Genomic DNA, 24311 nt, shown 5'->3' with positions numbered 1-24311 from the left:
GTGACCAACAGATGCATATCTGTATTCCCAGTCAGTGAATTGATTTCAATTGACTGATTTCCTTATATGAACTGTAACTCAGTAAGATCTTTGAAATTGTTGCATGTTGCGTTTATATTTTTCTTCAGCGTATAATGGAACATTCTACATCTGCAACACAGAGCACACAATCCATGCCTTCTCTAGGCGTCGTGTCTTCGCGACCGTAGATCAATAATTAATTAAGTTCTCCAGCAGAGTTTGATACACTCTCTTACCTCTATTTCTAGGGCAAGCCCCATCAGTGTGCAACAAGGTTGGTCACACAATCCCTCTTCATTGCCAAACCCAACTGGACCCCTCCTCCCCCTACCTTGCCATTCCCAAATAGTATTTCTGGGTGATTTAATCCCCATTTGATCCCCGGTCATGTTTTACTGTCCTTCCCTTGTCGAACAGCTTTCAAACCACTGTAAATGTTATTGCATTTTCACAGAACGGCTGTCATTTTCAGAGAAACTGCTCGCAGCACTGTCTGAGAAAATACATTAGCTGAATAAGAGTGGTGTGTTTCGTGCTAAAATAACACACGTGCTGTAATTAGAGCTATGGTGGATGGTTTATATTAGAAAGAGACAGACACAAAAGGCAGGTCACTCTAAATGTGGGATATGTCATGATGCATGCATTGGAAACAGACAGATTATAGGTTACTGATAAAGAACGCTAAAGTCTCTCCCAAAGGGGTAAATACTGTGTTTCAGTAGTTGCCAGGACAACACAGGCATGCTAGGAAAGACTACACTGCTGTTCACCGGTATCCCCTTAGAAAAAGGACAACATTTGATGTTTCAGAAAAGTATTGTAAAAATGTTGGCCTAGATTGGGTAATAAATAAGCTACACACTGAAAAAAAACCTGTTGCCGTTAATATCATTGGTGGTGGGAGATGTTTTTCATATTTCTTATCTTGCATATTCCATTTCTTCTGGCCTAGCATTATGTGGTGAGTGAAGGTTGTTGCTAACATGAACTTGAGGAGATCATCGTCATCATCACTATGACAACAACCGCCATCTTTCTGTTCAAGCAGACTGTAGCTTAAACCTAAAATTGACCTATCACATCACATGCAGCACTCATTATTTTGTCCGTTGTGTTGTAATACTGATACTACTTGATGGCACTCTGTAGGAATACTGTGTGTCTGTGTCTAGGTCAGAGTCCTTATGCCACCAAGACCACTCAGTGTGCCCCTGTTGTGCCCCTGTGATGCCCCTGTTGTGCCCCTGTTGTGCCCCTGTTGTGCCCCTGTTGTGCCCCTGTTGTGCCCCTGTTGTGCCCCTGTTGTGCCCCTGTGATGCAGATCTATAGAAAGTGGATAGGTGTGCGCAGCAATATGGCACAAGCTCCCCCTAAATCCACTTTAGAAATTCAGATCTGAATAGTAGAAACAAGGGGAAAGGGGCTGATTAAGAACTGGGTATTTTAGTCAAGTCAAGTGTAATAACAGCCGACATGACAATACATTATGCTACTACTGTGATCCAGTACTTCAGTACAGTAATGTTATCTACAGAGTAGATTTAGCCTACATGTATCTCTTCCAACTTAAGTCTTTAAACATCTCCTGCAGTAGAGGTCGTGCTGGGATTTGAGAAACTGAAAAGTGATGGCCACCAGCATCAACACACCCTCATGTCACTCGTACCGGCCTAATAGGGGTTGTGAGTCAGAATGGCGCCAGTAACACACGTTGGAGGTCCCTTCTTCCTCCGTCACTGTTGATGGGAGACAGGGGTTGACAGCTCAAGTGGCTTCAGGTATCCAAGACGAGAGACAGACAGGTCCTCGCGGAGACAGACAGGTCCTCGCGGAGACAGACAGGTCCTCGCGATTCAGTAAGCGGACAGACGGTAAAAAAATAAATGGCTTCTTTAAGTCTCCTTCGCATCCTTCATATGCACTGATAAGGACTTGGTAGGTGGGAGCGATATGGCATAAACTCTTCTGAGCTACTGGTTTGAGAGAATAAAGTCAACGCAATTTAACTGAACGATTATGTGTATGTAGCCTACAATCCGGGAATGTGGCAGCAAGTTGTACGAGGGGATTCCGTATGGCAGACATTTTGTTTGTACTATTTCAGAAGTTTCATCAATCCTTTATCGTTTCTCTTTATTTTCCTCCGACCAACTGAACAGACAGGATGAGAAGGACAGAATCCTTGACCCAAACCAGCATCAGGCTGTTTGAAGTTGTTGTGCAGTGGTAGAAGGAGTGATTGGCAGGGTGACAGTGTGACAGGACGGGTGACTGGCCATATGGATGCCTCAGGTTTACAGAGTATCAACAGTCTGACCATAGCTCAACACTCACAGTCACAGCAGTGCCTGGCTGAGCTCTACTTTCTGTCTGTCTGACACAGGGTTTCACACACTGACTGACAGACAGACAGAGCGGGGAGAGTGACGTGCTCTAAAGATACAAGGAGGGACAGTTATGTGCACAGAGTACACCACAGCCACACACGGTGGGTAATGTGTACTCACACAGCCATCGTGAACATTGAGCGTCGCTTCGAGTTTCAGCCGCTGGACAAATTCTCTTCTCCCTGTGCAGAAACAGAAGAAAGACCTTATTAGCAAGAACATAATTGTTACCACGATATGTTTTTTGTTGTTGTTGTTTTTTGGGTAGATCAGCTTAATATTGCAGATTGATGAGAGTTACAATCTATGTAATTGTCTGCATCACTTCCAATCCCCCATGTATATTTATACATACATACATACATACATACATACATACATACATACATACATACATACATACATACATACATATCCTTAAAAAAATATATATTCCCCTTTATTACTTTCCAACCCCACCACCCTTTCCCTACTTGGAGTAAACTAGTGAACGACAATGCTTAGGCCTCTACTTACAGCTTATACTTACTATCTACATTTTATGGACACAGTCAATTTTACAATAATTATATTTTGTTTATTTTTCTCCTGAACTTCTTCTACTCTCAACCTCTCTGATCATTTTCATGATGTCCATCCGGTTTGCTTCTATATGCCATATCTTTCTAACTGTGCTCTTTTACAAAAGCTCCCAACCTACAACCTATATACTTATTATGGACACAGTATGCTTACATTATTAGTTATCTTGTTATTATTTGTTGTTAGTTGTTATTAGTCCCATCCTTCAACTCCATTCAACACCTCCCATCTATCTCTTAACACCATCCATATAGGATTTCTATTTGCCATATATTTTTCCACTGTACTGTGATGTTTTACAAAAGTTCTGAACCTTTCTATTCTCATTGTTTCTACAGATTGTGAATTGAAAATAAACATTTTTGCTAAAAGTATTATTATATTATTGATCGATTGACTATGACTTTTCAGATCACCCAGTAATGCTATCTGCAAGGTAAGCTCCAGGTAAATATTGCAATCCTTTAGCCATTCCTGGACCTGTGTCCAAAAACAAGCTACAAATGGACAGTACCAAAACAAATGATCTAATGATTCTGTCTCTTCGCAGCAAAATCTGCAGAGCTGGGAAGATTGTAACCCCCTTATAAATAACATTCTAATGGTAGCAAGAATTTTATATAATAATTTAAAATTGAAAGATTCTAAGTTTTGAATCCGGTGTCGTTTTGCGTATCAGTTCATAAACACTATGCCATGGGATCGATACGTCAAAAATCTCTTCCCAACTATTTTGCAATCTATATGGGACGATATGTTACTTTATAATATAATATAATATAATAATCATAATAATAATAATAATAATATGCCATTTAGCAGACGCTTTTATCCAAAGCGACTTACAGTCATGCGTGCATACATTTTTTGTGTATGGGTGGTCCCGGGGATCGAACCCACTACCTTGGCGTTACAAGCGCCGTGCTCTACCAGCTGAGCTACAGAGGACTTTCATACAACATTGGACTACTTCAGTCAGCATTCAAACTTATTAATGAAATTCAACAACAAGGGCATCATCAACTAGGGTAGAGTTCCTATTAAATTACTAGAGGGGTTCTGTCATTAACCCTCAAAGTTCAGTAATGGGGCGAAAATAGCAGCCATCTTGGTCAGGGAGAAATCCAAAACCAGTCTAATTGGAATGAATGGCAGTAGAGGCATAAGTGATGCATTTCCTGCTTTTACTTATGCAGGAAACGTAAATTGGGCATGTGATGTATCAGACATATGTTTAATGGAATTATAGTCAACCTAAAATACTGTCATATAATTATGTATAAATATATGTAAACAGACCATAAATGACTCGAAAAATGTTTCCTTGTAAAGCTGTGAGTGCTATTATATGATACAATATCACTACTTGTTGCATTTACAACTTGTCTAAGTCCTATCATCAACTGATTTGGGCCAGTGTATGGCTGTGGAATGTTGGCATATTGGCAGTTAATTTGAAAGATATATGGAATCATTCCTCTAAAACTGGCTGGCTAACACACATACAGTACAGATTAATTCTTCACATTCATTGTTTTACACAATATCTTATCACGACATTGGCAGGCAAACCATGGTTGGCCAACTCCCTGACCAACATGGCTGACCATCATAAGAAGCTTCAAGTCCATTCTAGTATTCTAATTCCTAATTATATGGGCAATAACCTACAGCAGAAGTTTTGGAACCATTTGTAAGAGTCCGTTTTGTTTTGCAATAGTTTGTTTTCTTGCCACTCCTCTTAGTATTTAAAAAGAGGGAGCAGGGAAAGAACTAACACGTTAGAATCGTTGTAGTCAGTCTTCCCATAGCTTATAATGCATTACTCATATTGAGGAAGCATCCCTCGCATCTGATGTCACCATTACAGGGATAGGGACCAAATGAGCAGGCTGCCTCCACTGACTGTATCCTGTCATCAAATAGACAGTCATTAAAAAAGGTTTGGCAGTAGGCTATTTTATGAGTCAACTTGCTCCCAAACCTAAACGGTATTAGGCTAGATCCAGGTTCTAAAATACATCACCTTACATTAAACTTGCTTTAAAATAGTATGGAAAAAACATTGGGAGAGAATTCATGCAATTTGACCCTGTCAGGTAGAGCGATGACAGTCTAGAATCTAATAACGCCCCAGTGCATTGGGTTCTAGTGCATTGCTGCTGCATTGCTGTTCAAATCAAAACAAAGTTGTTCGTGCCTGACAAGATCAATATTCCAGGTTGCCATACACACCCACACCCCTCTGACATATTCTTTTCACAGCCAATCCATTTTGAGAGTGTTGAGGAATAGATTCAATCAATAAGAGAACATGGAAGGCAACAGAGCTCTTCCCAGGTCAGTGATGTCCTCAAAACAAGCCTGAAAGCTGGCCATTCGACTGTCACACTTTCTGGAAGTAACAGCTTCGTCTGCAGCAATATAAAGATTTTTCACCATTGGAGAAGTGGAATATTGAAGACTTGAGAAGACTGCTCAAAATATCAATACAACAAAATAGGCAGAGATGTCTCCATTGTATCCATTTTCCCTCCTTTGTCTTTCAACCTTCCCATATTTAAAGTCAAACGTCCAAAAAGGGAAAAACAACTGACCAAAATGTCTCTTTCATTTGCTGATAGGCCTTGGTCATGAGAAAGTAACATGTGATGATGATGTTTGAATTAGCATATTTAGCTGAAACCATGTAATTTGATCTCACTAAATCTCATGGGTGAAGAGGACTGTGCAAAATTTAACATTTTAAGACTATGATTAGGCCTACCTCTCCCTTGAAGTATATTTCTGGCATTTGTTGAGATTGATATTCCACAAATGGAATGCTAGCCCCCCTTCCACAGTGCAAAACTTAGCCTCTTACTAGTGTGATTATATGCTAGGGTCTCTCCTGTCGATTGACAATGACAGCTCTACCAACACACCCAGCCTAGTCAAGCTAACTGCAGTGCTAAGCTAAATGCAGTGCTAGGCTATCCCAATCCATAAGCCACCTGACCCACACCTGGGCCTGCTGATCCTCACTCAAATGCAACTCAATACAAATTAGTTAGGTTAACTTGGCCACAGATAGAAAAGGCTAATTTAGCATACCAGTAGCTCTAGAAAGCATGCATGGCATATAGCAGGGCTGTTCAACGTCAGTCCTGGGGGGTATAAACACTTCTGGTTTTCATCCTCTCCTTCTAATCAGGGACTGATTCAGCCCTCGGACACCAGGTGACTGCAATTAACTACAACGTAGCTTCCTACCTTGCGTTTCCTCTCGCGTGAGCGTGCTTTTCCCACATGAGCTCACGGTTCCTCCATAGTATCTGGAATGCTCATGCGAGAGACGGAACAGCTGGCTCCGGCCTACTTATTGTCCCCTCCCACTCGCCCCACCCTTCCTGACCAGAAAAAAAATTGCCAGTGAGAAGTCTCGCCCTGGGGAACCCCTCCGCAGGGCAGGGGCAATAAGTAGAACAGAAGAAATAAAAAATGAGGGAGTGGAATGTTTCGCTTTCTCTACAGTCTCTGCTTAAACCACTGCTGTAGCTGGAGATGTCTGCTAATATTTGCATCCCATTAGTAACTGAGACTGTCTGGGGCTGTTTGAAGATGGTCGATATCCTGAATGGCCTGGTCAGCACTTAGTGTCTGTCAATTCCATTACGTTTATGAGAGCAGAGGCATCTTTGAGTCAATATCACAAAGGATACCATGGACATAGCTTTGTTGCTACACACTGCATGATGGTTGATACTGTAGCTTTTCAAGCATGTAGTTGGCCTAATTGTTATATATATATATATCTTTGGGGAAATGAGGATGTGAAACCTGCATAAGATCACTCCTCTCAATGGCTCTTAAAGCAACTTCCTCACTACTGACTCACTGAGATCAGATGTATACTAGATCAGCCTAAGCACGATGTCTCAAAAGGCAATGTCAACATAACCAAATCTGCGCGCATTAGTAAAGTAATTGGAAGGAGGCAGTGCACTCCTCAGTCCTCACAGGGACAACTCCCTGATTCTTCAACATGTCAGTCAGCCTAGTAGAGCTTAGGCCAACATGATCCGACATGAGAAACGACGTTGTACGTCCAAGGATCAAATGCACAGTATTTCATCATCCTCTTTAAGGGTGAATAACAAATGGCAGTAAGATTCTATGGAACCTGATGATTCTTTTCCACCAGCAAGTGTGACATCACACAATGAAACGGGATAAAAGGGCACATGTTTACATTTTAGTCATTTAGCAGACGCTCTTATCCAGAGCCACTTACAGTTAGTGCATACATATTTTTTTATATATATTTTTTTTTTCATACTGGCCCCCCCCCCGTGGGAATCGAACCAAAAACCCTGGTATTGCAAGCGCCATGCTCTACCAACTGACCTACACGGGGCCCATTGTTGAAATCCATGTTAGCTGAGGGCAACACAACAGATGGGAATCACAGCCTACCATAAGCACAGAATATTGAAAACATTGAATTAGATTTTCTATTGAGAAAATGGCCTAGGCATATAAAAATAACAGAATGTTTTAATCATGGCATCATAGCTTTTTGTGAATGGTGCTCAAGGAAAAGCCTTGAGCAGTTTCAAGTTAGTGTCGTCTGAGTTAAGCGCACATAACCAGTAACTCAAAACTACCAGAGAAACACCAGTGTAGTCCTGGTCCACGCACTTGGGAAGCCAGTCAGTGTAATGGAGAGCCAACCCCAGGAAGATTGGGGTGCATGAGAAGACAGCTGAAGGTTTGTAAACAACCACTACGGAGCTGCAGGCAATGAAGAAATATCAGGAGGAAAAGGGATGAAGTAACCCAATACATGTTGTCGTTATAGCAAGAGTGGATTGTTATGGTCATTTTGACTTTGCAGATCCCATAACTGAACTGTAGCCTCCTCTGTCATACGCCTACTGTTTACTCTAAGATCATGGAGTCTGGTGTACCACACTCATAGGACTCTGTTCCTTGCAGACACTGCAGCTGTTGAAAGAGACTAGGCTAGCTTCTCTAGACCAGTGGTTCCCAAAATGGGGTACTGCAGGGGAATATATATATATACACACAGTGGGGAGAACAAGTATTTGATACACTGCCAAATTTGCAGGGTTTCCTACTTACAAAGCATGTAGAGGTCTGTAATTTTTATCATAGGTACACTTCAACTGTGAGAGACTGAATATAAAACAAAAATCCAGAAAATCACATTGTATGATTTTTAAGTAATTAATTTGCATTTTATTGCATGACATAAGTATTTGATCACCTACCAACCAGTAAGAATTCCGGCTCTCACAGACCTGTTCGTTTTTCTTTAAGAAGCCCTCCTGTTCTCCACTCATTACTTGTATTAACTGCACCTGTTTTAACTCGTTACCTGTATAAAAGACACCTGTCCACACACTCAATCAAACAGACTCCAACCTCTCCACAATGGCCAAGACCAGAGAGCTGTGTAAGGACATCAGGGATCAAATTGTAGACCTGCACAAGGCTGGGATGGGCTACAGGACAATAGGCAAGCAGCTTGGTGAGAAGGCAACAACTGTTGGCGCAATTATTAGAAAATGGATGACGGTCAATCACCCTTGGTCTGGGGCTCCATGCAAGATCTCACCTCGTGGGGCATCAATGATCATGAGGAAGGTGAGGGATCAGCCCAGAACTACATGGCAGGACCTGGTCAATGACCTGAAGAGAGCTGGGACCACAGTCTCAAAGAAAACCATTAGTAACACACTACGCCGTCATGGATTAAAATCCTGCAGCGCATGCAAGGTCCCCCTGCTCAAGCCAGCGCATGTCCAGTCCCGTCTGAAGTTTGCCAGTGACCATCTGGATGATCCAGAGGAGGAATGGGAGAAGGTCATGTGGTCTGATGAGACAAAAATAGAGCTTTTTGGTCTAAACTCCACTCGCCGTGTTTGGAGGAAGACGGAGGATGAGTACAACCCCAAGAACACCATCCCAACCATGAAGCATGGAGGTGGAAACATCATTCTTTGGGGATGCTTTTCTGCAAAGGGGACAGGACGACTGCACTGTATTGAGGGGAGGATGGATGGGGCCATGTATCGTGAGATCTTGGCCAACAACCTCCTTCCCTCAGTAAGAGCATTGAAGATGGGTCATGGCTGGGTCTTCCAGCATGACAACGACCCGAAACACACAGCCAGGGCAACTAAGGAGTGGCTCCGTAAGAAGCATCTCAAGGTCCTGGAGTGGCCTAGCCAGTCTCCGGACCTGAACCCAATGGAAAATCTTTGGAGGGAGCTGAAAGTCCGTATTGCCCAGCGACAGCCCCGACACCTGAAGGATCTGGAGAAGGTCTGTATGGAGGAGTAGGCCAAAATCCCTGCTGCAGTGTGTGCAAACCTGGTCAACACCTACAGGAAACGTATGATCTCTGTAATTGCAAACAAAGGTTTCTGTACCAAATATTAAGTTCTGCTTTTCTGATGTATCAAATACTTATGTCATGCAATAAAATGCAAATGAATTACTTAAAAATCATACAATGTGATTTTCTGGATTTTTGTTTTAGATTCCGTCTCTCACAGTTGAAGTGTACCTATGATAAAAATTACAGACCTCTACATGCTTTGTAAGTAGGAAAACCTGCAAAATCGGCAGTGTATCAAATACTTGTTCTCCCCACTGTATGTATGTATGTATGTATGTATGTATGTATGTATGTATGTATGTATGTATGTATGTATGTATGTATGTATGTATGTATGTATGTATGTATGTATGTATGTATGTATGTATGTATGTATGTATGTATGTATGTATGTATGTATATATATAAAAAACGTCCCTTTTTCAGGACCCTGTCTTTCAAAGATAATTCGTAAAAATCCAAATAACTTCACAGATCTTCATTGTAAAGGGTTTAAACACTGTTTCCCATGCTTGTTCAATTAACCATTAACAATTAATGAACATGCACCTGTGGAACGGTCGTTAAGACACTAACAGCTTACAGACGGTAGGCAATTAAGGTCACAGTTATGAAAACTTAGGACACTAAAGAGGCCTTTCTACTGACTCTGAAAAACACCAAAAGAAAGATGCCAAGGGTCCCTGCTCATCTGCATGAACGTGCCTTAGGCAAGCTGCAAGGAGGCATGAGGACTGCAGATGTGGCCAGGGCAATAAATTACAATGTCCGTACTGTGAGATGCCTAAGACAGTGCTACAGGGAGACAGGACGGACAGCTGATCGTCCTCGCAGTGGCAGACCACGTGTAACAACACCTGCATAGGATCGGTACATCCGAACATCACACCTGCGGGACAGCAGGAACGCACAATCCCTCCATCAGTACTCAGACAGTCCGCAATAGGCTGAGAGAGGCTGGACTGAGGACTTGTAGGCCTGTTGTAAGGCAGGTCCTCACCAGACATCACCGGCAACAACGTCACCTATGGGCACAAACCCACCGTTGCTGGACCAGACAGAACTGGCAAAAAGTGCTCTTCACTGACGAGTCACGGTTTTGTCTCACCAGGGGTGACGGTCGGATTCGCGTTTATTGTCGAAGGAATGAGCGTTACACCGAGGCCTGTACTCTGGAGCGGGATCGATTTGGAGGTGGAGGGTCCGTCATGGTCATCATCGAACTGAGCTTGTTGTCATTGCAGGCAATCTCAACGCTGTGCGTTACAGGGAAGAGATCCTCCTCCCTCATGTGGTACCCTTCCTGCAGGCTCATCCTGACATGACCCTCCAGCATGACAATGCCACCAGCCATACTGCTCGTTCTGTGCGTGATTTCCTGCAAGACAGGAATGTCAGTGTTCTGCCATGGCCAGCGAAGAGCCCAGATATCAATCCCATTGAGCACGTCTGGGACCTGTTGGATTGGAGGGTGAGGGCTAGGGCCATTCCCCCCAGAAATGTCTGGGAACTTGCAGGTGCCTTGGTGGAAGAGTGGGATAACATCTGGCAAAGATGTTGCAGTCCATGCGGAAATGCACTGCAGTCCTTAATGCAGCTGGTGGCCACACCAGATACTGACTGTTACTTTTGATTTTGACCCCCACTTTGTTCAGGGACACATTACTCAATTTCTGTTAGTCACATGTCTGTGGAACTTGTTCAGTTTATGTCTTAGTTGTTGAATCTTGTTATGTTCATACAAATATTTACACATGTTAAGTTTGCTGAAAATAAACGCATTTGACAGTGAGAGGACATTTCTTATTTTGCTGAGGTTATACATACATACATACATACATACACATACATATATAAACACTACCATTCAAAACTTTGGGGTCACTTAGAAATGTCCTTGTTTCGAAAGAAAAGCAATTTTTTGGTCCATTAAAAGAACATCAAATTGATCAGAAATACAGTGTTGACATTGTTAATGTTGTAAATGGCTATTGTAGCTGGAAATGGAAGATTTTTAATGGAATATCTACATAGGCGTACAGAGGCCCATTATCAGCAACCATCAGTCCTGTGTTCCAATGGCACGTTGTGTTTGCTAATCCAAGTTTATCATTATAAAACCCTTTTGCAATTATGTTAGCACAGCTGAAAAATTTTGTGCTGATTAAAGAAGCAATAAATCTGGCCTTCTTGAGACTAGTTGAGTATCTGGAGCATCAGCAATTGTGGGTTTTATTACAGGCTCAAAATGGCCAGAAACAAATAACTTTCTTCTGAAACTCGTCAGTCTATTCTTGTTCTGAGAAATGAAGGCTATTCCATGCTAGAGATTGCCAAGAAACTGAAGATCTCATCCAACGCTGTGTACTACTCCCTTCACAGAACAGAGCAAACTGGCTCTAACCAGAATAGAAAGAGGAGTGGGAGGCCCCGGTGCACAACTGACAAATACATTAGTGTGTCTAGTTTGAGAAACAGGCGCCTCACAGGTCCTCAACTGGCAGCTTCATTAAATAGTACCTGCAAAACACCAGTCTCAACGTCAACAGTGAAGAGGCGACTCCGGGATGCTGACCTTCTAGGCAGAGCTGCAAAGAAAAAGCCATATCTCAAACTGGCCAATAAAAATAAAATATTAAGATGGGCAAAAGAACACAGACACTGGACAGAGGAAGATTGGGAAAAAAGTGTTATGGACAGATGAACCGAAGTTTGAGGTGTTCGGATCACAAAGTAGAACATTTGTGAGACGCAGACCAAATGAAAAGATGCTGGAGGAGTTCTTGATGCCATCTGTCAAGCATGATGGAGGCAATGTGATGGTCTGGGGGTGCTTTGGTGGTGGTAAAGTGGGAGATTTGTACAGGGTAAAAGGGATCTTGAAGAAGGTAGGCTAACACTCCATTTTGCAACGCCATGCCATACCCTACCCTGTGGACAGCGCTTGATATGAGCCAATTTCCTCCTACAACAGGACAATGACACAAAGCACAGCTCCAAACTATGCAATAACTATTTAGGGAAGAAGCAGTCAGCTGGTATTCTGTCTATAATGGAGTGGCCAGCACAGTCACCGGATCTAAACCCTATTGAGCTGTTGTGGGAGCAGCTTGACCGTATGGTACGTAAGAAGTGCCCATCAAGCCAATCCAACTTGTAGGAGGTGCTTCAGGAAGCATGGGGTGAAATCTCTTCAGATTACCTCAACAAATTGACAACTAGAATGCCAAAGGTCTGCAGGGCTGTAATAGCTGCAAATGGAGGATTCTTTGATGAAAGCAAAGTTTGGACACAATTATTATTTATATTCAAAATCATTATTTCTAACCTTGTCAATGACTACATTTCCTATGCATTTTGCTATATTTCCTATTCAAACTCATTTCATGTATGTTTTCATGGAAAAACAAGGAAATGTCTAAGTGACCCCAAACGTTTGAACGGTAGTATATATACAGTTGAAGTCGGAAGTTTACATACACTAAGGTTGGAGTCATTAAAACTTGTTTTTCAACCACTCCACACATTTCTTGTTAACAAACTATAGTTTTGGCAAGTCGGTTAGGACATCTACTTTGTGCATGACAAGTAATTTTTCCAACAATTGTTTACAGACAGATTATTTCACTTATAATTCACTGTATCACAATTCCAGTGGGTCAGAAGTTTACATACACTAAGTTGACTGTGCCTTTAAACAGCTTGGAAAATTCCAGAAAATTATGTCATGGCTTTAGAAGCTTCTGATAGTCATTTGGAGGTGTACCTGTGGAGGTATTTCAAGGCCTACCTTCAAACTCAGTGTCTCTTTGCTTGACATCATGGGAAAAATCAAAAGAAAACAGCCAAGACCTCAGAAAAAAATTGTTGACCTCCACAAGTCTGGTTCATCCTTGGGAGCAATTTCCAAACGCCTGAAGGTACCATGTTCATTCCAGAAGTTTTCAATGGGGTTCAGGTCTGGAGATTGGGCTGGCCATGACAGGGTCTTGATCTGGTGGTCCTCCATCCACACCTTGATTGACCTAGCTGTGTGGCATGGCACATTGTCCTGCTGGAAAAACCAATCCTCAGAGTTGGAGAACAATGTCAGAGCAAAAGGAAGCAAGTTTTCTTCCAGGACAACCTTGTACGTGGCTTGATTCATGCGTCCTTCACAAAGACAAATCTGCCCGATTCCAGCCTTGCTGAAGCACCCCCAGATCATCACCGATCCTTCACCAAATTTCACAGTGGGTGCGAGACACTGTGGCTTGTAGGCCTCTCCAGGTCTCCGTCTAAACATTAGACGACCAGGTGTTGGGCAAAGCTGAAAATTGGACTCATCAGAGAAGATGACCTTACTCCAGTCCTCTACGGTCCAATCCTTATTGTCTTTTACAAACCTCAGCCTGGCTCTTCTTTGCTTCTCATTGATGAAGGGCTTTTTTCTAGCTTTGCACGACTTCAGCCCTGCCCCTAGGAGCCTGTTTCGAACCGTCCTCGCCGTGCACTTCACCCCAGCTGCCGTTTGCCATTCTTTTTGTAGGTCACTTGATGTCATCCTACGGTTGTTGAGTGACATTCGAATGAGTTGGCAGTCATCCCGGTCAGTAGAGTTGTTTTCGCCCTCTGCTGTTCTGTCGTTTTGTTGTCCCCAATGTCTGCTGCTTGACCTTGTTCTTATGAACCACCGTCTTTGACATTTTAAGGATGGAAGCAACCTGACGCTCACTGTATACCTCTGCCAGTAAAGCCAGAATTGAACCTTTCTTTTCCTCACTCAAAACTTTCCTTTGCAACTTTTTTGGAATGGGCAATAGTTATTTTTTGATTAATATTACTTTTGAGGTACTATTAGCACTGTTTTTGCCATCCAGCTGGTCCTATTGCAAGAGGATAGTGATGACCACAGCAGTGGTTTTTATACTTTTCCCCGTTAAATAAGATTTGGTTCAGGTGATCACCTAATCAGTACCTAATTCAGTAGAATGACGTGTGCCTGTGTTGGAATTCAACAGACACTGGAATGGAATGGCTGTCATACATGTAGAGATGTTGATTTAAGAAAAATGTGCAGTGGTCTCAATTTTTTCCAGAGCTGTCTGTGTATATATATATATATATATATATATATATATAGTGAGGGAAAAAAGTATTTGATCCCCTGCTGATTTTGTACGTTTGCCCACTGACAAAGACATGATCAGTCTATAATTTTAATGGTAGGTTTATTTGAACAGTGAGAGACAGAATAACAAACAAAAAATCCAGAAAAACGCATGTCAAAAATGTTATAAATTGATTTGCATTTTAATGAGGGAAATAAGTATTTGACCCCTCTGCATAATATGACTTTGTGATTGCCAACAAGGGTTTTGCCACCAAGTACTGAGGTCAGACGTTTTCTTGTGGTCCTCTGTAGCTCAGCTGGTAGAGCACGGCGCTTGTAACGCCAAGGTAGTGGGTTTGATCCCCGGGACTACCCATACACACAAAAAAATAAAATTATGCACGCATGACCCTAAGTCGCTTTGGATAAAAGCGTCTGCTAAATGGCATATTATTATATTATTGTAGTTGGCCACCAGGTTTGCACACATCTCAGGAGGGATTTTGTCCCACTCCTCTTTGCAGATCTTCTCCAAGTTATTAAGGTTTCGAGCCTGACGTTTGGCAACTCGAACCTTCAACTCCCTCCACAGATTTTCTATGGGATTAAGGTCTGGAGACTGGGAAGGCCACTCCAGGACCTTAATGTGCTTCTTCTTGAGCCACTCCTTTGTTGCCTTGGCCATGTGTTTTGGGTCATTGTCATGCTGGAATACCCATCCATGACCCATTTTCAATGCCCTGGCTGAGGGAATGAGGTTCTCACCCAAGATTTGACGGTACATGGCCCCGTCCATCGTCCCTTTGATGCGGTGAAGTTGTCCTGTCCCCTTAGCAGAAAAACACCCCCAAAGCATAATGTTTCCACCTCCATGTTTGACGGTGGGGATGGTGTTCTTGGGGTCATTGGCAGCATTCCTCCTCCTCCAAACACGGCGAGTTGAGTTGATGCCAAAGAGCTCAATTTTGGTCTCATCTGACCACAACACTTTCAACCAGTTCTCCTCTGAATCATTCAGATGTTCATTGGCAAACTTCAGATGGGCCTGTATATGTGCTTTCTTGAGCAGGGGGACCTTGCGGGCGCTGCAGGATTTCAGTCCTTCACGGCGTAGTGTGTTACCAATTGTTTTCTTGGTGACTATGGTCCCAGCTGCCTTGAGATCATTGACAAGATCCTACCATGTAGTTCTGGGCTGATTCCTCACCGTTCTCCTGCTCAACTCCACGAGGTGAGATCTTGCATGGAGCCCCAGGCCGAGGGAGATTGACAGTTCTTTTGTGTTTCTTCCATTTGCGAATAATCGCACCAACTGTTGTCACCTTCTCACCAAGCTGCTTGGCGATGGTCTTGTAGCCCATTCCAGCCTTGTGTAGGTCTACAATCTTGTCCCTGACATCCTTGGAGAACTCTTTGGTCTTGGCCATGGTGGAGAGTTTGGAATCTGATTGATTGATTGCTTCTGTGGACAGGTGTCTTTTATACAGGTAACAAACTGAGATTAGGAGCACTCCCTTTAAGAGTGTGCTCCTAATCTCAGCTCGTTACCTGTATAAAAGACACCTGGGAGCCAGAAATCTTTCTGATTGAGAGGGGGTCAAATACTTATTTCCCTCATTAAAATGCAAATCAATTTATAACATTTTTGACATGCGTTTTTCTGGATTTTGTTGTTGTTATTCTGTCTCTCACTGTTCAAATAAACCTACCATTAAAATTATAGACTGATCATTTCTTTGTCAGTGGGCAAACGTACAAAATCAGCAGGGGATCAAATACTTTTTTCCCTCACTGTGTATATATATATTTTATAGATAGATATGCTAGTAAAAACAGATTCAACAAATTGGCCAAGGAGTCCGCGGAACAAGTTTAGAGGGTGCAATATAATGCAATGTAATATTATTTATCTACAATATTAACTACCCTTAGATACAACAACAGGGAGGCTCACAGGGATCCACCGTACTCCATCAATTATCCAGTTGTCAACTCAATACTTCTTGTATTCCCTCAAATAAATTTTTTTTTAACATAAATGCACTTTAATTGAAGGTTTAAAACTGCAGAATTGTCTCTCTGTCCCAAATTGGCAAATTGTGTAGAATTGCAAGAAATTACATTGAACACTATAACATTTCCTCTCTGATGCAAAGAGGGGGGGCCTTAAAATGTTATTTCTCAGGGCCCGAGACTTGGTTAGTCATTGTTAAACTCCTTGTATGCCATTTTTAAAATCACACTCTAAAAAGTCGGAGTTGTGTTCTGATTTTGAGGGGGTCCCTGATGAATTTGCTATCACAAAAGTTGTCCCCTGCCAGCAGATTCATTTCAGAGTCTCTGAGTTATATTGTGAGTAGCCCATTTGCCCCGAATCAACGGATTCTTTCCCTGTGAGTCAAGGAAAACAAACAGCATTGCCAGTGCCTTTGAACACTCACTCCGACTTTAAAGCTTTGGTTGTGGGCTTTTCTTACAGAATCCTCAAATCTGTGCTCATGTTGTGTCCCAATTAAATCTGTCCCCCATGAAACCTAACTGAGATGAATGGAGAGCTGTGTGTGGGCGGAAGAAAGCGATGATGATTTTTGTGCTGTAGTTCTTTGAAATCCAGCAGGGTGTCAAGGATTATGATCAATTATTCAACTCCTGGCCCCGTCCCACACACACCACCGCTCTATACGCAGAGAACTGGCTGGGTAGGAGGGAGAGCTAATGTGTATGGGGGTCTACTGCATGTGTTGAATGTTCTATCTGTATACGTCAATTAGACTAGACTGAGCGCTTCCGACCCCCCCACCCCCCCCAAAAAAAGAGGGGTTTGAAAATACACAAGACACCATGGACCCTATGCTCTGGCTGTATGGGGTCTTCCTCATTCATTAAGGATATGACAATCTTTTCAGTTACTTCAAACTGACTTTAAACATGAGCATAAATTCTTTAGAATCGCCCATCCTCCTACAGCACCCGATGTCACAGGAAGGCCAAAAAGATCATCAAGGACAACTACCACCAGAGCCACTGCCTGTTCACCCCGCTATCATCCAGACGGCGAGGTCAGTACAGGTGCATCAAAGCTGGGATCGAGAGACTGAAAAACAGCTTCTATCTCAAGGCCATCAGACTGTTAAACAGCCATCACTAGCACAGAGAGGCTGCTGCCTACATACAGACTTGAAAATCACTGGCCACTTTAATAAATGGAACACTAGTCACTTTAATAATGCCACTTTAATAATGTTTACATATCTTGCATTACTCGTCTCATATGTGTATACTGTATTCTATACTATCGTAATTACCCATCTCATATGTATATCCTGTATTCTATACTATCTATTGCATCTTAGCCTACACCGCTCTGACAATGACATTGCTCATCCATATATTTATAGATTCTTATTCCATTCCTTTTACTTAGATTTGTGTGTATTAGATATTTGTTGTGGAACTGTTAGATATTACTTGCTAGATATTACTGCACTGTCGGAACTAGAAGCACAAGCATTTCGCTACACTCGCAATAACATCTGCTAAGGAAGACAGACAAATGCTAGAAACAGTGGGAAGGTTGGAAGCAGGGACTGATCCCTGTTCTCAGGTGAAAAGTTGTATGCGACACGTGCCGGGGAGTATTACCACTACACCAAGGCTCTGTACAGGATATGAATGGTTGATGGCAGTGGGTAACCAAATCATAGATTGCAGTCTGCTTGTCCATAGACTGCTTTCAAGGTAAGGACACAAACATTTTGTATTTTGTAATTTGATGAACTCTTTAAAATAGAGATGGAAGAAAATCCTGCTTGCTCTCTTGAAGGGTTGGCCACCCCGATCTATGTTTCCCAAGTGCTGGGTGTTTGAAAATGTTCTTGTTATAGCAATTAATTTCTCAAATCACCCAACTTTCTAGAAAAATCTAATGAATATCAATATTCAGGTGTTTTACTAGTTGAAGATCCTTGACTAAATCTTACTCTGCATAGACAAGATATGATGCATTTATGAGTTGTGAGTCCCCCTACAATCTCTGCCTAGCATGTGCACAATATTCAAAAATTATTTGAGAGGCCTGGAGCATTTAAAATCCAATGCTTATTTGTATGACTTATTCAAAACTGTCCATAGCCTCATACAATTCATTTTGAAAGACAATTAGGCATATCAGATTTCAAACGTGATTACACTGGCAAAATTGGGAAGAAGCAGAATAAAATAAGTGTGGGGAATAATAGTAGTGTTCTTGGTGACAAGTACACTAATTACCCTATATTTTAGCCCATTGTTAAGAATGAGAATTGTTCCACTGATCTGGTAAATAAAGTAAATAGATAATCAAATGTCCTTTAGACAAGACGCCCAAAAAATTGGGATGCATGCCAGCAAAGCCACTACACAACACTAAACAATTCATTAATTGCACTATAACGGTGACCACAAACTGTTAGGGCCTACATAAAGCTGTCCCAACAGCAGAGCTTTCTTTTCAGCTCCATGGAGTGAATCCTTACCACTGCTACACCTGGCTATCAGCAGAGCCTTGTCTGGCAGCAAAACAGTTAATTCAGCCTCATTTACTGCCTTTTTAAAAAACATAGCTGATATGGCTGACTTGCTTAAACAAATGTGGTTTCTACTGACAATTGAGATGTACAAACTATGCCATAAGGGGACGACAAGCGTTTAAGAGGTAATCTGTAATTTAGATTAAGACATTATTGAGCGAGATAGGACGGACGTAGTCAATATAACTATTTGTTCAGCACTTTTGAAATGTAGAGCGAGCAGAATTCAGAACATGGGCCTTTCTTACAGTATTCTCCCTGTACACCAAAAAAAAATTTGTTTTAGATGCATGCCAGTACAGCAACTACACAACACAACACAACACTAAATAATACATTAATTGCACTATAACTGTGACAAACAGTTCCCACAAACTTTTTTTTTTTGTCATTTAGCAGATGCTCTTATCCAGAGCGACTTACAGTTAGTGAGTGCATACATTTTTCATACTGGCCCCCCGTGGGAATCGAACCCACAACCCTGGCGTTGCAAGCGCCATGCTCTACCAACTGAGCTACAGGAGGCTGATATAAACATAAAGATGTCACAAAATCAGAGCTTTCTTTTCAGCACCATGGACTGAATTCCTTACCACCGCTACACCTGGCTATCATCGGAGCCTTGTCTGGCAGCAAAACAGTTAATTCAGCCTCATTTACTGCCTTTTTAAAAAACATAGCTGATATGGCTGACTTTCTTAAACAAATGTGGTTTCTGATGACAATTGAGATGTACAAACTATGGCAAAAGGGAACGATGAGCGGATAAGAGGCAATCCGTAATTTCGATTAAGACATGAATGAGCGAGCTAAAACGGACATAGACAATATAACTATTTGTTCAGCACTTTTGAAATGTACAGCGACCAGAATTCAGAACATGGGCCTTTCATACAGTGTTCTCCCTGTACACCAAGTCAGAACCGTAGGATAAATAAAAGGGGGCATATAAGCAGACAATGAAAGCTCTTACAATATTTGATGATGACATTTCTCTAAAAACAGGCTATAGGCTACATGTGCACCACCAAGTCAGAACAGTAGGCTAAATTATGAGGGTGAGGCACATGGGCTACTAACAGCTTACTACACAACATACACTTAGTATTCCTTAGCTACAGTATACATAACTCCCTGGCATATTACATAATTTATGCAGCAGCATACAATAAATGTTTAGACTCACCTTGTTGTGCTCACTTGAACAGGAAGGTGGCGCGGCGGTCCTTCGTGGGCAAATTTTGTCATCAAATTCTGGCATTCTCTGGATTTATGGTGCTTTCAAGACAACAGGGAAATCGGGAAAAAAAACAAGGTTGAATCATGACGTCAGTGATCTTCAGGTCAGAGCTCTAGAAAGAGGCCCAGGTTCCTGACTTGGAATTCCGAATTGGATGACCGTTCAAAAGTATTTTCCCCAGTCGGAGCTCCTTTTTTTCCCGAGTTCCCAGTTGTCTTGAACTCACTGAAGTCTGAGATTTCCCAGTTCAGAGTTTCCAGTTGTTTTGAACGCGACAGATGTCATGCTGGATTGACAGCATGGCCAATGTTGAATGTTTATCCTTTTCAGCTTGGAAAAAATACCCTTAAACCTAGACTTGGACCACACACCCACTCCACTGAATAGTAGGCTAGTGATTGCTTTGCAATACTTGTAGTTAGCCACTGTCACCGATTCCTTCCAAAACAACTCATTGTTGAATTTGCAATTTCCAACTTGTTGTGTAATGTTTATGTCCAATGGCCGATGAGCACCGATACGTTTGAACTATAATACACAATACACTCTCGCTATACACCAAGTCACTTGGCTCTGTCATATCCTCACATGGCCTCTCCTATCATTGCTACGCAGACGACACACAACTAATCTTCTCCTTTCCCCCTTCTGATAACCAGGTGGCGAATTGCATCTCTGCCAGACATATCAGTATGGATGACGGATCACCACCTCAAGCTGAACCTTGGCAAGACGGAGCTGCTCTTCCTCCCGGGGAAGGACTGCCCGTTCCATGATCTCGCCATCACGGTTGACAACTCCGTTGTGTCCTCCTCCCAGAGTGCGAAGAGCCTTGGCGTGACCCTGGACAACACCCTGTTGTTCTCCGCTAACATCAAGGCGGTGACCCGATCCTGTAAGTTCATGCTCTACAACATTCGGAGAGTACGACCCTGCCTGACACAGGAAGCGGCACAGGTCCTAATCCAGGCACTTGTCATCTCCCGTCTGGATTACTGCAACTCGCTGTTGGCTGGGCTCCCTGCCTGTGCCATTAAACCCCTACAACTCATCCAGAATCCCGCAGCCCGTCTGGTGTTCAACCTTCCCAAGTTCTCTCACGTCACCCCGCTCCTCCGCACACTCCACTGGCTTCCAGTTGAACCATGGTGCTTGCCTACGGAGCTGTGAGGGGAACGGCACCTCCGTGCCTTCAGGCTCTGATCAGTCCCTACACCCAAACGAGGGCATTGCGTTCATCCACCTCTGGCCTGCTGGCTCCCCTACCTCTGCGGAAGCACAGTTCCCGCTCAGCCCAGTCAAAACTGTTCGCTGCTCTGGCACCCCAATGGTGGAACAAGCTCCCTCACGACGCCAGGATAGCAGAGTCACTCACCACCTTCCGGAGACATTTGAAACCCCACCTCTTTAAGGAATACCTGGGATAGGATAAAGTAATCCTTCTACCCCCCTTACCCCACCCCCCCCCCCAAAAAAAAAAACATTGTAATGTGGTTATCCCACTGGCTATAAGGTGAATGCAACAATTTGTAAGTCGCTCTGGATAAGAGCGTCTGCTAAATTACGTAAATGTAAATATGACAAGGATTTAAAAAGTATTGGCCAGTAGATTGTTTACTTGATTCATGATGATGATGACTGCTAGCTTGCTAGCTAAAATTTTGAAAGTATGATGTTGACATGACCAGTCCAATCAAAGCAACGGTAGATATAACGTCATTTGACGTCATCTTATCTGTGGCCAATGACCTTGAGCCTTCTTGGATGGGCACTATGTAACTCTATGGCAGTACCCAAGAGGCTTGAATTTTTTAGCTCTCCCTGTATATTTTGCGGTGACATAGTGTCCCCATGAGTGACACAACACTGAGCCAATCACGGCGCAACTAGAGAACATTACCAACCCCTACGCTTCATATTTTCCGCTGGCTGCTCCACCACCACAGAAAGCACTGAGCTAGGCTGAAACACCTGCATTTTGGAGTGGCCTTACTCAAGAAAGCAAAAAAGACACCATGTTCTTATGCGGCTTTATTAACTCAAAAAAATTGTTTTACATTGTTTGCAAACTGATATGCAACACGTATTAATGTCAAAATAACATTCAAAACAGGCAACAACAAAAAAATAAACATTTAGCTCTGCCCCACATGCCCTGAATGACGGGTCGCCACTGACCCTACCAAACTTCTCTGCTAAAACATACTGTATGTCTGTCTGCTGCCTTTTCATTGTCACAGCCAAAACACAAAATTAAGTGGACTAATGTAACTGTAGATTAAATCGACTTTAGTACATGCTGTGAAAAGGCTGCATTCTGCAATAGGGAAGGGAGTAACAGCAAACTAATTTTGTTGACATTGTACATAAAACAGCGTGCTGCTCCTTCTAAAGTTTTATAAACTCAGCGGAGATCGATCGATCTCTCTCCCTCTCCCTCTCTCTCCCCATGAGGGGCTTTTCTATAAAACGCGCATCCATCTCCCCCATGAGGGGCTTTTCTTTAAAACGCGCATCCAATCACCTTGATTCATTACATAACTAGACCAATCATATGGTTTAATGTGCCGCGGTTCACAGTGCTGTGGCAAGACAGGCCAATAATGATGAGGTTCCGCTCGTGATGTTATTAAATTGCAGTTGCCGATGCTCCGATTTCTAAACGATTTGGAGCACAGTTGAAAAGTTAATGCACTTGATTAATTAGAAAAATAAAACCAGTACTTCTCGATGCGTGAGATAAGAGTGAGCGTGAGAAGAGGCTCAAATGTGTGTCTCTAGGCCAATGCGTGAGAGTTGGCAGCTCTGCTAATTTGATTAGCAATTGGGCAAATTGCAATAATCAATACTTCGAATGACTAACGTTAGGCCTGAGAATCGTTCTCTATATTCTGCAGAAACACCTTCAAATAACCAGTCATTATTCTTGATTTTGTAAGGACAAAGGGTAGACACTAGACAGCAGGTGCATATATACATTTCCTCCAGCTACAACTTGTGTAACCTATGTGAGGAAAGCATTGGTCAATCAAACATCAATATAAAAAGAGGATATTTAAATTCACAAATTAAATGTAACCTTAGTTATTTTAACAACCTCCACTTTCACCTAAGGGAACTGGCACATAAGCAATGGTGCATCTTAGCTAGTTAGCTATAGCTACCTAAAAAGGCATAGCTAGCTAGCTGTGGCAAGCGGAGGGGTATTGTTACAAAATAGCAAGCTATCATTACAATGAAACAAATCAACGCCACTAGTGTCTAAACTGGGGAAACAAGTTAGCTGCAATGTTGTTGCATTGTTGTCAGCTTGTATTTCACATGTTAGTAATCTAATCGAAAACATAGCTAGCTAACTAACTAACTGACCGACGTTAACTGTAGCCGTGTCTGTGTTGTTGCAAATGATTTTGGACACAGGCAGGAGCTCTTACCTAAGTAGTTGATCCTGACAGCATTCGGGTCATTATATCCAATGGAGCGCTTGTTAACATCCCAAACCAGGTTACCAGAGCAGGACATAATGCTCGAACCTGCTTTTATTTAAAAATACCATTGAAATTCAGTTGTAAACCCTGCCTTCTGACTATCGCCTTTGGATGTTGTTCTCTGCGGGGTCGTTTGGCCGTTGCGACGTAGCTAGCTAACTAGAAGCCAACGTTAGCATGCGTGCTAAGCTATATCCAGCTTTGCTTATCGCCCCCTCTTCGGTCGCTTTATTCCTCTGATGCTGTTTGTTATTTGGGTGGCTCTATTTCTCTCTCTTGTTGTGTCGAACTCCCTGCTTGAAACAACGCGATAAAGCGGTTCCTCAATTGTGTGCGGGCCGTTCTATACGTTCTATTTCTATGCTCGAGACCATTAATCGAGACCGTCAACATTGCAGCAGTATGACGCAGCCCGCAAGGAGTAGACAAAGTCAGTACAGTATGAAGACAGACAGAAACGGCTCTCCAATAGAAATCGCCACTCACACTTGTAGGCGACGTTGGCTAACTAAGCACATGCGCAG

At 42.5% G+C, this 24311-nt stretch overlaps 1 protein-coding gene across 1 annotated transcript in view; it reads right to left on the bottom strand.

Moving 5' to 3' along the window:
* LOC121536398 (DDB1- and CUL4-associated factor 6) overlaps positions 1-24295 on the bottom strand; it is a 67506-nt gene extending 43211 nt beyond the window's left edge. Inside the window, exons 1-2 of the mRNA XM_041843662.2 lie at positions 23734-24295; positions 2532-2593 (exon numbers count right to left, since the gene is read on the bottom strand). Coding sequence (XP_041699596.2) covers positions 2532-2593; positions 23734-23821 — 150 coding nt within the window. The 5' untranslated portion in view covers positions 23822-24295. The remainder of the gene's footprint in view (positions 1-2531; positions 2594-23733) is intronic.
* Between the last annotated feature and the right edge of the window lie 16 nt (positions 24296-24311).

Source organism: Coregonus clupeaformis, chromosome 23 (assembly GCF_020615455.1).
Source record: "Coregonus clupeaformis isolate EN_2021a chromosome 23, ASM2061545v1, whole genome shotgun sequence".
In the NCBI taxonomy this organism is placed as follows: domain Eukaryota; kingdom Metazoa; phylum Chordata; class Actinopteri; order Salmoniformes; family Salmonidae; genus Coregonus; species Coregonus clupeaformis.
Note: the sequence above shows the minus strand (reverse complement) of the source record. Positions and strands in the feature narration are given on the sequence as shown.